The sequence below is a fragment of the Symphalangus syndactylus genome, chromosome 10 (assembly GCF_028878055.3).
Source record: "Symphalangus syndactylus isolate Jambi chromosome 10, NHGRI_mSymSyn1-v2.1_pri, whole genome shotgun sequence".
NCBI lineage: Eukaryota > Metazoa > Chordata > Mammalia > Primates > Hylobatidae > Symphalangus > Symphalangus syndactylus.
The window spans coordinates 20,680,459-20,693,361 of record NC_072432.2 but is presented as its reverse complement, the minus strand read 5'-3'; the positions used below and the strand labels follow the sequence as shown (position 1 = coordinate 20,693,361).

Here is a 12,903-nt window from a genome sequence, read left to right as displayed (position 1 = left end):
ATGCAGTGAGTACCCAGATAGCCAAGACCCTTTCATAGTGTCGGTATTCACACAATACCCTTCCTTAAATCTTTTGATGATCCCCCCACCTCTATGAATGCATTCAGATCGTGTTTGTGTCTTTGATTCTGTTTTTGCATGGAAACTCCAGATCAGATTAACCTCATCTTTGCTATATATATATTATTTTTACAGATTCCTAGCCAGTTTCATTCTTCTTGCTTTCTGGCACACGTGTTGGTCTTTCCTCCCCACAAAACTGTACACTCCTTACAAACAGGAGCCATGTCTTTTTTTCTCCTTCTTCTTCAATCTCCCTGCAGTACCTTGTATCATGCTAAGCATATAGTAGCTGGTCAATAAATATTTTCTGATTATTTACAGTTAGTTATCTGGATTGATTAATACTTTTCAAATGGATCTCTGTAGTATCTATTTTTAAAGTAGTTATAAGAAATAAATGGAACAACAACAAAACACCAGGAATACTTAAGCCATGGATCAGAAGATACCCAGAAATGCCTACTCGTTTTAGAGATTAATTCAGCGTCTACATTAGGTAACTACTGTGTGCCAGACACTATTCTATATGCTTAGGATGCGTGAATGAAGAAGAAAACAGAAACACAAAATAACTGTCTCAAAGTTTCCATCTGGTAGAGTTTAATGTTTAATAAACATATGAGTTATGAGCATGTTATAATCGATCAACGTCACGCATAAAAAGCAAAAACAGAGCAGGAGAATATCAGAAATTTGGGGTGGGGTTGGGATCGACATTTTAGATAGAATAGTAAGAATTACTTTAAATGTTTTTAGGCAATCAAAAAAATTGAATATGTGCTGGGTATTAGATGATATAAGGAGATTATTACTTTAGTTAGGCATGATAATTGTGTTTTGGTGGTAGTTTAAAAAAAAATCCGTATCTGTTTTAAGTGGGAATATTTATGATGGTTGGTGCAGTGGCTCACCGCTGTAATCCCAGCATGTTGGGAGGACGAGACGGGCGGATTGCTCAAGTCCAGGAGTTCAAGACCATCCTGGGCAATGTGGCAAAACCCACATCTCTACTAAAAATACAAAAAATTAGCCTGGTGTGGTGGTGGCGTGGCCCTGTAATCCCACCTACTTGGGAGGCTGAGGTGGGAGGATCACTTGAGCCCGGGTTGGGGAAGTTACAGTGAGCCAAGATCGTGCCACTGCGCTCCAGCCTGGGCAACAGAGCCAGATCCTGTCTCAAAAAACAACAAAAAATTTACAAGGAAATAATATAACCTAATGTGATATCTGGAATTTGCTTCAAAATGTTCCAGCAAAAAAGTGGGAATGGAGGGAGAAATGCATGAAGGAAAGACTTGTAGAAAGATGACACTATTTGAAACTTCCTATCAGGACAGGTTTGGGATGAGGGTCCTTGTACTGTTCTTTCTACTTTTGTGTTTCTGTGTTCTGAATGTTTGTTTTCCCCTCAAGTTCACATATGGAAATCTTAACCCCCAAGGTGGAAGGTACTAGGAGGTGGGGTCTTTTGGGAGGACATCAGGTCATGAGGGGGGAGCCCTTGTGGATGGGATTAGCATGCTTGAGAGACCCCAGAGAGCCCCCTCATCCCTTCCACCACGTGAGGATGCAGTGAAAAGGTGAGCCCTCACCAGATACCTAATCTGCCCTAACCTTGGACTAACCAGCTACCTGAACTTGAGAAATACATTCCTGTTGTTTATCAGCTTCCCAGTTTATGGGATTTTGTTATAGCAGGCTAAACAGACTAAAATATATGCGTTCTAGAATTTCCATATTGAAAATTTTTAAAAAAGAGTAATCAGTGATAGGATAGCCTCATTGAGGAGGTGGTACTGAAGCAAAGACAGGGAGGTGTGGCTCTCAGCTGCATGGATGGGCGTCTAGGGGAGACTGTGCCAGGCCAGGGCACAATCGGAGCAGAGCATGTTCATCGTACCTGGCCTCCCTGCAAGTCCCTGAATGGGGAAAGTTTAGCAAGTGAGGGCGGGAGGTGATACAGCTGGGGAGGAGGGGTGGGAAGAGATCACACAGGGCCTTTTAAGCCACTGAAGGACTTGAGTGAAGGCCTGATCCACAAGGGCTGCGAAGACACCACTTCAGAGTCACACTCAGATAGATTTTCCTTGGGAGTTCATTGAGCCATTTGGATGCCATGGATTTCTTGGCTCAGATTCGGAGATCAGAATTGTCCAGAGGAACTTTCTGCAATGACAGAAATCTCCAGTCTGCACTCTCTGACGCAGGAACCGCTAGCCAGTTGTGGCTGTTGAGCACTTAACGATGAGCCTAGTGTTACCAAGGAGCTCGATTTTTAAATTAATTTAATTTTAATTAATTTAAACAAATGTATATGCTCACATGTGGCTGATGACCCCTATATCAGGTAGTGTTGTGTTAAGAGATGGTTAGTTTCACCCCAGCATTCATTTTGCAAACTTTTATTGACCACCTGCTGTCTCTAGGTACCAGCTAGGCCTTACGGTTATAAATTGAATTTTCTAAAAGTGAGCCCCTATTCTTGAGGGGCTCATGGGCCACCCCAGACACTAAAATGGTGGTATGGCTGGACGCGGTGGCTCACACCTATAATCCCATCACTTTGGGAGGTTGAGGCAGGAGGATAGCCTGAGCCCAGGAGTCTGAGACCAGCCTGGGCAACAGGGCAAAACTCCGTCTCTACAAAAATGCAAAAATTAGCTGGATGTGGTGATGCATGCCTGTGGTCCCAGCTACTTGGGATGCTGAGGTGAGAGGATTGCTTGAGCCTGGGAGGTCAAGCCTGTAGTAAGCTATGACTCTAAACAAAACAAAACAGCGGTACATGGGTGGCCCAGACCCGTCATCTTCAGGCACGAGGGCCCCTGCACCAAGCTCTCTCCATGGGGGTTTTAATTCAGTTGTAAACAACCTGGTCGTTCTCATCTCAGGACACCTCTTTGCCTGGCTGGTCCCTGTGTCTCCTCTAGGCCTAAGCTAAAATGACGCCTCCTCAAGAAGGCCTCCCCTGACCACCTAGTTGAAAATAGGTTCCCTGTTCTGCCTTGTGTCACCCAGTTTTCCTTGGGGCACTTCTTCCAGTTCAGAATGACACTTCGGTACGTATTTAATCTCTAAAGCTAAAGCTCCTGAAGGTCAGGGGTCTGCTCTCCGTTGTACACCCCCACAGTTGGCCCAAGGTGAAACAGACAGAAATGGAAATGGACAAGAAACAGAGACCATGTGTCTGGAGAGCTTCAGGGAAATGCAGGGTTGCTGAGTCTGGCTGGAGCACTTTCTTGAATCTACCTTACTACGGCCTTTTAAAGGAAAAAGGAATTAGCAACATGGAAGGGAAGTGTAGAAAAACATTGCCTTCAAAGGCAAGGAGCTGTGGCAGGAAGGCCCAGGAAGGAGGAGCCGAGGGCAGGGCGTGGGGTCAGGTGGGGTGGCTGGTGCAGGACGGGAAGCTGCTGGGATGGATCCTGTCCCTTGAGTGTGGCAGCTTTTTTTTTTTTTTCAGTCTGTCACCCAGGCTGGAGTGCAATGGCACAGTCTCAGTTCACTGCAACCTCTGCCTCCTGGGTTCAAGCAATTCTCCCGCCTCAGCCTCCCGAGTAGCTGGGACTACAGGCGTGTGCTACCACACCCATCTAAGTTTTGTATTTTTAGTAGAGACAAGGTTTCACTATGTTGGCCACACTGGTCTCAAACTCCTGACCTCGTTACCCACCTGCCTCGGCCTCCCAAAGTACTGGGATTACAGGCGTGAGCCACATGGCCTTCCTTTTTCTCTAAAGGGCCAAAAGTACTGAGTTTAGGCTTTGCTGCCCTTATGGTCTCCGTGGCAACTTCTAAAGTCTGCTGTTGTAATGCAAAACCAGCCCATGCAAATGATGGGGCGTGGCTGTGTTCCAATAAAACTTTATAGACACTGAAATTTAAATTCCAAATAATTTTCATGGACTATATACAAAAGCAGGCAGCAGGCCACATTTGGCCTGAGGGCGGGCCGAAGTTGCTGCACCTGGTACAGGTGACAGTGGGGGTGCATCAAAGGGTTTGAAGGAGACGGGGAGAGGTCAGCTGAGTGTATTGGGTAGCTCCCTCTGGCCTCAGTGGGACCTCAGGGCTCAGGTTTGAAGAGTGACTGTTTTTGTAAAGTGGCTGAGCAGCAGTGTGGGTGATGGATGGTGAAGGCCTGGAAATAGGGCAGTGTTCACAAGGGTAGGAAAGAAAGGCCTGCTTTGAGATGCAGAGTTTGCAGTCAAAATGAGCAGACCTTGGTGATGGATGTGCGGGGTACGGAGTGAGAAAAGGATGTCCCAGTCTGGGTTTAGTGCAGTCTTCAGGTGACCAGCTCAGCGGGGTCCTCAGCACTCACTGAGCAGCAAAGAGTGCATCTTAGGGCATATTTAGGTCTAGGACCATTTATGGGGTCTTCCTATAAATGAGAGTCATGTAGTAAGTAATGCCTCGCCTACTCAGATGACAGCTGCCCTGGTTGTCATTTAGTTAGGGATAGTTTTGTTTGCTGTTGAATAGAGAGTCCCATTCTCAGTGTTATTCTATAACAATGATGCCCCTGTGGGCTGTAAGAATTACTGAATCAGGCCGGGCGTGATGGCTCACACCTGTAATCCCAGCACTTTGGGAGGCCGAGGCAGACAGATCACCTGAGGTCAGGAGTTTGAGACCAGCCTGACCAACATGGAGAAACCCTGTCTCTACTAAAAATACAAAAATAGCCGGGCATGGTGGCGCAAGCCTGTAATCCCAGCTACTTGGGAGGCTGAGGCAGGAGAATTGCTTGAACCCGGGAAGTGGAGGTTGCAGTGAGCCAAGACTGTGCCATTGCACTCCAGCCTGGGCAACAAGAGTGAGACTCTGTCTCAAAAAAAAAGAATTACCGAATCATACTGACATTTTGTTCTCTCTGATCATACCAAGTGAAGAACTAAACAATCTCTTTTAACGTATATAATTGTAGAACTTAAACTATGCTTTCCATATTAGAAGAAATTTAAGTAGTAGAATCTAGGGCGTTGATTAGGTGGAACTCCCCCTTTCTCTGTTTATTCATAAAACCTTTTTTTCCCTCAAATCTCAGCAGTTTTTGCCTTCTCAGCAAACAGTGAAGACCTTGTAATCCCAATTGTTAGTAAATGTTGCATTTCCATAAAATTGCATAAATCATCATTGCAGGATTTCTGCTATGTGGTTACTAATGCACCATGAGTTAATTTATGTTATAATTTAGTATACTACTTAGGTAAAGACTACACACTGGGTTCAGTGTATACTGCTCAGGTGATGGGTACACCAAAATCTCACAAATCACCACTAAAGAACTTACTCATGTAACCAAATACCACCTGCTCCCCAAAAACCTATTAAAAAAAAAAAAAGGACTACCATTTTATCCAGCAATCCCACTACTGGTATCTACCGAGAACAAAAAAAGTTATTATGTGAAAAAGATGCTTGCACATGCATGTTTATAGCAGCACAATTTGCAATTGCAAAAAATATGGAACCAGCCCAAATGCCCGTCAGTCAATGAGTGGATAAAGAAAATGTGGTATATATATACTATGGCATACTAATCAGCCATGAAAGGAGTGAAATCATTACATTTGCAGCAACCTGGATGGAATTGGAGACCATTATTCTAAGTGAAGTAACTCAGGAATGGAAAACCACACATCGTATGTTCTCACTCATGAGTGGGAGCTAAGCTATGAGGATGCAAAGGCCTAAGAATGATACAGTGGATTTGGGGACTCAGGGAAAAGGGTGGGAGAGGATGAGGGATAAAAGACTACACATTGGGTACAGTGTACACTACTTGGGTGATGGGCGCACCAGAATCTCAGAAATCACCACTGAAGAACTTACTCATGTAACCAAACACCACCTGTTCCCCTAAAACCTATGGAAATAAATAAAAATTTAAAATTTAAAAAAGGAATAGTATACTATTTGGGGACACAAAGGACCAAGTTAAATAAGAAAATCTGTGTGTGGGGACTGGGCACGGTGGCTCATGCCTGTAATCCCAGCACTTTGGGAGGCTGAGGCATGCGGATCACGAGGTCAGGAGATCGAGACCATCCTGGCTAACACGGTGAAACTCCGTCTCTACTAAAAAATACAAAAAATTAGCCGGGTGTGGTGGTGGGCACCTGTAGTCCCAGCTACTCGGGAGGCTGAGACAGGAGAATGGCGTGAGACAGGGAGGCAGAGCTTGTGGTGAGCTGAGATTGCGCCACTGCACTCTAGCCTGGGCAACAGAGTGAGACTCCATCTCAAAAAATAAAAATAAAAAAATAAATAAAAGAAAATGTGTGTGTGTGTGTGTGTCATGCACATCCTAATTGGATTGAAGTGAATTGACTAAATGTATTCTGTAATAATTATCCTTCATTTTCATGATGCTGATTTATCCCTTTTTGGATGTTAGTTTTCTCCTATAGTATGAAGTTTCCAAGGTTGGTTTCTGTAGCATTTATTTGTTCTTTGTAAAATGTTTTAAGAAATTTATTTGGTACACACCCATAGCTCAAAGGTCCTCAAAGGCGGGTGGATGATTTAGCTAGGTCTAGGATTCTTTAACTCTTGTCTATGGTTATCTACTCAAGAAATGTATTAAATCAACATGTGGAAAAAAATGGGTGAAAAATGATTGACTAACTGAAATTTGCAGTATTGAAAAGACTGCTTTAGTATCATGAGACAGCTAGTTGGCAAGTTACCAAGGTGGAGATTCTCAAACAAAAAGAAGTTCTTCTCAATATGGTTGCCCCAGTGTAGGATAGAACTCTTTATATAAAGGTATTAATACTCAGGCCAGGCGTGATGGCTCATGCCTGTAATCCCAGCACTTTGGGAGCCGGAGGCAGGTGGATCACCTGACATCAGGAGTTCAGGAGCAGCCTGGCCAACATGGTGAAACCCTGTCTCTACTAAAAGTACAAAAAATTAGTGGGGCATGGTGGTGGGCACCTGTAATCCCAGCTACTCGGGAGGCTGAGGCAGGAAAATTGCATGAACCCAGGAGGCAGAGGTTACAGTGAGCCGAGATCACACCATTGCACTCTAGCGTGGGTGACAAGAATGAAACTCCATCTAAACAAACAAACAAAGGCATTAATATTCTCTGAGAGGGTTGTCTCACGTGTCCCTTTAGTTTTATATATTTCTTCTTCTTTCTAACTCCCCTCTCTGAGCCCCAAATCTGGTATCCCCAAACACCATGTTGGAATGTTTACAAGCATCATGATTGGAATGACACAATTGCAGTAGCTTACTCCGCCAGGCATTACACTACATGTTTCTACCTATATGTTGAGCTATGCGTGTTTATTATTCCCAGTTAGCAAATGGGGAAACTGAGCCCTAGAGAAGATAAATAAACTGCCCAAGGCTACATGGCTAGCACATGGTGGAGCTGAGATTCAAACCTCCATTGAGAATTGCAGAAGTCCAGGGTGTGTGCCACTGGGCAATACCTGCAAGGCTGACCCAGCCCTCCTTCCACATCCTCGCTCTCAGGCTGCTCTGTACCCAGCCAGCCTGCAGCCGGCTCATTGATGGGCACTCCACTGAGCTCCACTCTGGAAGGTGCTATGAACACGAGTCTCCTTGGCCACCTCCTCATTTTTTGCTAGTCCTTTCCCCACCTTCCTATCCCAAGTCTTTCAGATCAGAGGCAGCTCAAAAAGCATGGCATGTGGTGCTTGCAAGTGACCAGGTGGGCATACATCACACCAGCTGCTCGCTTCCTACCTAAGTAAATAGGGTTTATGGGAGCAGGATGCACTTCTGAGTTGCTCCCCCACATAGTTCTGGAATCAGCACCCTTGACGTGATCGTTCTGCCGGAGTCTGGTCTACCACCATCTCAGTCCTGGGTTATCACAGAGTCCTCTTAATCGGATGCTTATTCTCCAGCCTTGCCTCTTCCTCAGCCCATTCTTTATGTTATTCTATAACATAAATTTGATCTCCACTCCCCTCTTAAAACCTTTGTGACTTCCCATTGCCTTTAGAATAAAGAATAATCCTTTTAGGGAGCTCATAAAGCCATGTGTGATCTGGCCTTACTTGCCTCTCCAGCCTCCTACGCCTCTCACGCTCTCCATCCAGCTTTCAGAACCTGCCATTGTTTCTCCAGGAAACATGGCGTCTTCCTGCCTCTGAGCCTCCACACATGCTGTTCTCCCTCAGCCGTGGTGCTTTCCTGTTTACTCACGCATCCTCCCCTTCGCTGTAGCTGTGTAGTTACAATTCTAGGCACAGAGTAAAAGTTCAATAACTATCCCTTGCCTGAGTAAATGTAAATTAGCCTTTCTATTTTAATTTTTTAGCAATTTATAACATTCTATTTGTTTCCCAGATTCAGGATCTGTTTTTGCCAATATTCCTAACTTGACTTCATCTACCTATATGTCTCAACATATAGACAGAAACATTTAGTGTAATGCCTGGCGGAGTAAGCACCTACACAAGCTACTGCAATTGTGTCATTGCAATCATGATGCTTTTTTTTTATTATTATTATTCTTTTTCTAACCTTCTCTTGTTCTGCTCTTTGGGTCCTCCCTTTTAACAGTAGTTTTCACTTCTTTTCAGTCTAGTGTTTGTGATTACCAGTGCGCGATCCTGGGTTACTTCTGCCGCATTTCCCAGGACTAGAGAAGGATACAGCTGCAAATACCACGGCCCACTGTGCCCTTACTGTGGTAGCCCGAACACCATTGAAAGAGTATTGTTGTCCGGGCACGGTGGGGCACACCTGTAACCTCAGCACTCTGGGAGCCTGAGGTGGGCAGATCGCTTGAGCCTCAGGAGTTTGAAACCAGTCTGTGCAACATGTCAAAACCCCATCTCTGCAAAAATTAGCCCAGTGTGGTGGCACACACCTATAGTCCCAGCTACTCAGGAGGCTGAGGCGGGAGAATCAGTTGAGTCCAGGAGGTCGAGGCTGCAGTAAGCCGTCATCATGCTTCTGTACTCCAGCCTGTGCAACAGAGTGAGACTGTTTCAAAACACACACAGACACACAGACACACAGACACACACGAAGTATTGCATTGGTTGCCCAGTGTTTTAAGGTATAGAATTTTTCTCGTGATCATTTGTTGATGTGAGCAGGAAGGAGTAAAGAGGAAAGCAGTTTGGGACAGGCTGTGGTTTTGAAGAAAATGGGAAATCGTGTGAAGTAAAAAGTAGAACTCTAAGGAGAAAATGTCCCTGGTAAAAACTGCATATTTTGAGTGTCGACCTTGATGTCCTTACAGAGCCCTCCTTCCACTTCCCATCACAGTCATACCAGAGTTGCTGTGAATGTTTCCCATTGACAGTAGCTGTTCTTTGTGCTTTCTCTACCTCCAGAGGTGACGCTAAAGGTGCACATCAGCGACGCCAGCACCCACCAGCCCGTAGCGGACGCGTTGATCGAGATCTTCACCAACCAGGCCTCCATCGCCTCTGGCACCTCGGGGACCGATGGCGTTGCCTTTATCAAGTTCCAATATAAGCTGGGCAGTCAGTTGATCGTCACTGCCTCGAAGCATGCCTACGTGCCAAACTCTGCCCCGTGGAAGCCAATCCGGTTACCTGGTAAGGCATTCCTCATCTTTCTGTAACACAGAGGGCATTGGCTGGTGGGAGGATCGCGTAAGGCCAGGAGTCTGAAACCAGCCTGGGCAACATAGTGAGACTGCATCTCTACAAAAAATTTTAAAATTAGTCAGGCATCGTAGTGTGCACCTGTTGTCCCAGCTACTCAAGAGGCTGAGGTGGGAGGATTGCTTGATTCTGGGAGTTCAAGACTGCAGTGAGCCATGATCACACCACTACACTCCAGCCTGGGCAACAGAAAAAGACTCTGCTTCAAGAATAAAATGAAATAAAATAAATAAAAACATACAGATTCCAGAACTCCACCATTCCATATGGGGAGGGGAAGAATTTGCATTTTAACGAGCAAACACCTCTCCCCCTCCACCAGATACTGTGAATAAAAGTATTTAGCAAAGCTTGGCCAGGCGCGGTGGCTCACGCCTGTAATCCCAGCACTTTGGGAGGCTAAGGCCGGCGGATCACGAGGTCAGGAGATCGAGACCATCCTGGCTAACATGGTGAAACCCCGTCTCTACTAAAAATACAAAAAATCAGCCGGGCCTGGTGGCGGGCGCCTGTAGTCCCAGCTACTCGGTAGGCTGAGGTAGGAGAATGGCGTGAACCCGGCAGGCAGAGCTTGCAGTGAGCCGTGATCGCGCCACTGCACTCCAGCCTGGGCGACAGAGCAAGACTCCGTCTCAAAAAAAAAAAAAAAAAAGTATTTAGCAAAGCTTGAGGCCACTGCTTTTTGATCTATGGAAAGTGGATTTGATACAGATACAATGGAGATCATCTAGGAAAGTTCATAAGAAAAGGGGGTAAACCTGAGAGATATTAAGCAGGTCTTGGAGAATGGACAAGAGAGAGGGAAGGAAAAGGATGAAATAGAAGGAATGTGAGTTGGACCTCGGGTTTTCAGCTGGTGACAGAGCAGGTGGTCCCAGCAGGGGCAAGCTATGGAGTTGGGGAACTGGCCACACCACGTTTTCCTAAAGTTGATTGCACTGATGGCGTGAATTAAAGAAGTCTCCTCCCTCACTCCCTCCCTCCCTCCCTCTGTGACTCCCTCTCCCCAAGCTCCAGGCTTAGACAAAGATGGACGGAGCTTGGGGAAATGGGAGGAGAGGAACGGGTGTCAGGGTCATTGATTATAAGCTAAGTTTAGGGTATATTTAGTTGAAATTGCCACTGGGACACCAAGTGAGCATATTCGGCCTTTAGTTTGAAATGAACTTGGGGTTCAAGAGAGAGATCTGGGCGAGAGGTTTAGTTTGGCTTATCAGCAGTGTTAAGTATGATCTCCAGCAGAGAGTGGAGGACAGTGGGCCTGAGACAGGACCCCAGGAGGGCCCGCACAACGGGACAGGTGGCCTTTACTAGGTTATATCCAAGGGAACATTGGAGTCGAGTCTGCAGTGAGCTGAGATGGTACCACTGCACTCCAGCCTGGGTGACAGAGGAAGACCCTGTCTCAAAAAATAAAAAAATAAATTAAAATAAACACTTGACACTTCCATCGTCCATGCTGAGAAGTCACTGGAAATCACCGAGGGACGTTTAGGCTGTCTCTGCCTGTTTCGGGAGAACAGCTCCACAAAGCCCATCAGTCCATTCTCATTGTTCGCAGTAGTTATGGTCCACAGCCACCTCAAACATGGAGTGAACAAATACTGAACCGCTGCTACCCTAGGGAAATGCAGGGCTGAGTTCCTGCAAGCCTCTGGTCACAACATTTTTATGAACCAATCAATAGTACATGCCTTTGTTTTATGTTGTCTTTGTTTAAAGAAATCTTATTTGATATATAGATTGTTGATTCGTTAATATTGAACTCACAGCCCATAGCTCCATAACTCATGCCCGAACAAAGCTGATCGAACACACGTGTTTTCTCCACAAGGCACAATCATAACCTCCTCCTGCTTAGGAACATTAGACAGCACTACACTAGGGGTCATTTGGAACGGTGGAATCACGCCTGTAATCCCAGTGACTTCTGGAGGCTGAGGCGAGAGGAGCTGGAACCCAGGATGTGGAGACTGCAGTGAGCTGGGATGGAGCCACTGCACTCCAGCCGGGATGACACAGCAAGACTCCGTCTCTAAAAATAAATAAGTAAATAGCAAAATCACCAAGAGAATGCTTAAAAACATGAAAAGCTTGGCCCTGAATACATCTGGGGGTTACAAATAAGCTTTAGCAAGTAGGGAGGTTTACAAATACAGAGTTGGTGAATAATGAGCAGCTACTGCACTTTGATCACATTCATTTTGACTCTGTTAACGTGGTCATTTGAGAAAAACCATTCCCATCATATCTGTTTTTTTATTTTTTTATTTTTCGAAACAGAGTTTCATTCTGTCACCGAGGCTAGAGTGCAGTCACGTGATCTTGGCTCACTGCAATCTCCACCTCCCAGGTTGAAGCAATTCTCCTGCCTCAGCCTCCCGAGTAGCTGGGATTACAGGAGCACACTACCACGCCTGGTTAATTTTGTATTTTTAGTGGAGATGGGGTTTTGCCATGTTGGCCAGGCTGGTCTTGAACCCCTGACCTCAGGTGATCCACTTGCCTCAGCCTCCCAAAGTGCTGGGATTACAGGTATGAGCCACTGTGCCCGGCTGGTATCTGTACTATTACAAATGAGTCAAGTCATAGGAATAATGAAGTTTAATTGAGTTTTGGACAAGGCATGAAGACACCTGGGTCCCAGGCCTGCCCACCCCTGGCTGGCCCCACACATATCGGCCCATCAACACTTTCTGAGCTTGTGTTTGTTTCTGAAATCAAGTTAATTAGTCTAAATAATTTCTAAGAATCTTCCCATGTCTTTGATTATTTTTCTGTGCTTGCCTTTTCAATATAATAAAGATACTCTGTATTAGTCCACTATAAAGAAATAGCTGAGACTGGGAAATTTATAAAGAAAAGAGGTGTAACTGGCCCGCAGTTCTGGAGGAGACACAGGAGGCATGACATCTTCTGCTTCTGGGGAGGCTTCAGGAAGCTTCCAATCATGGCAGAAGGCAAAGGGGGAGTGAGACATTTCACATGGCCAGAGCAAGAGGAAGAGAGAGAGGGTAGAGGTGCTACACACCTTTAAGCAACCAGATCTCGTGAGAACTCACTCACAATCACAAGAATAGCACCAGGAGATGGTGCTAAACCATTCATGAGAAACTGCCCCCATGATCCAATCGCCTCCCATCAGGCCCTACCTCCAACACTGGGGGTTACAATTCGACATGAGATTTGGGCAGGGACGCAGATCCAA

At 45.6% G+C, this 12,903-nt stretch overlaps 1 protein-coding gene across 1 annotated transcript in view; it reads left to right on the top strand.

Moving 5' to 3' along the window:
• The window catches only part of FAM171A1 (family with sequence similarity 171 member A1), a 162,721-nt gene that overhangs the window by 78,518 nt on the left and 71,300 nt on the right, over nucleotides 1-12,903 (top strand). Inside the window, exon 2 of the mRNA XM_055296633.2 lies at nucleotides 9,399-9,626. Coding sequence (XP_055152608.1) covers nucleotides 9,399-9,626 — 228 coding nt within the window. The remainder of the gene's footprint in view (nucleotides 1-9,398; nucleotides 9,627-12,903) is intronic.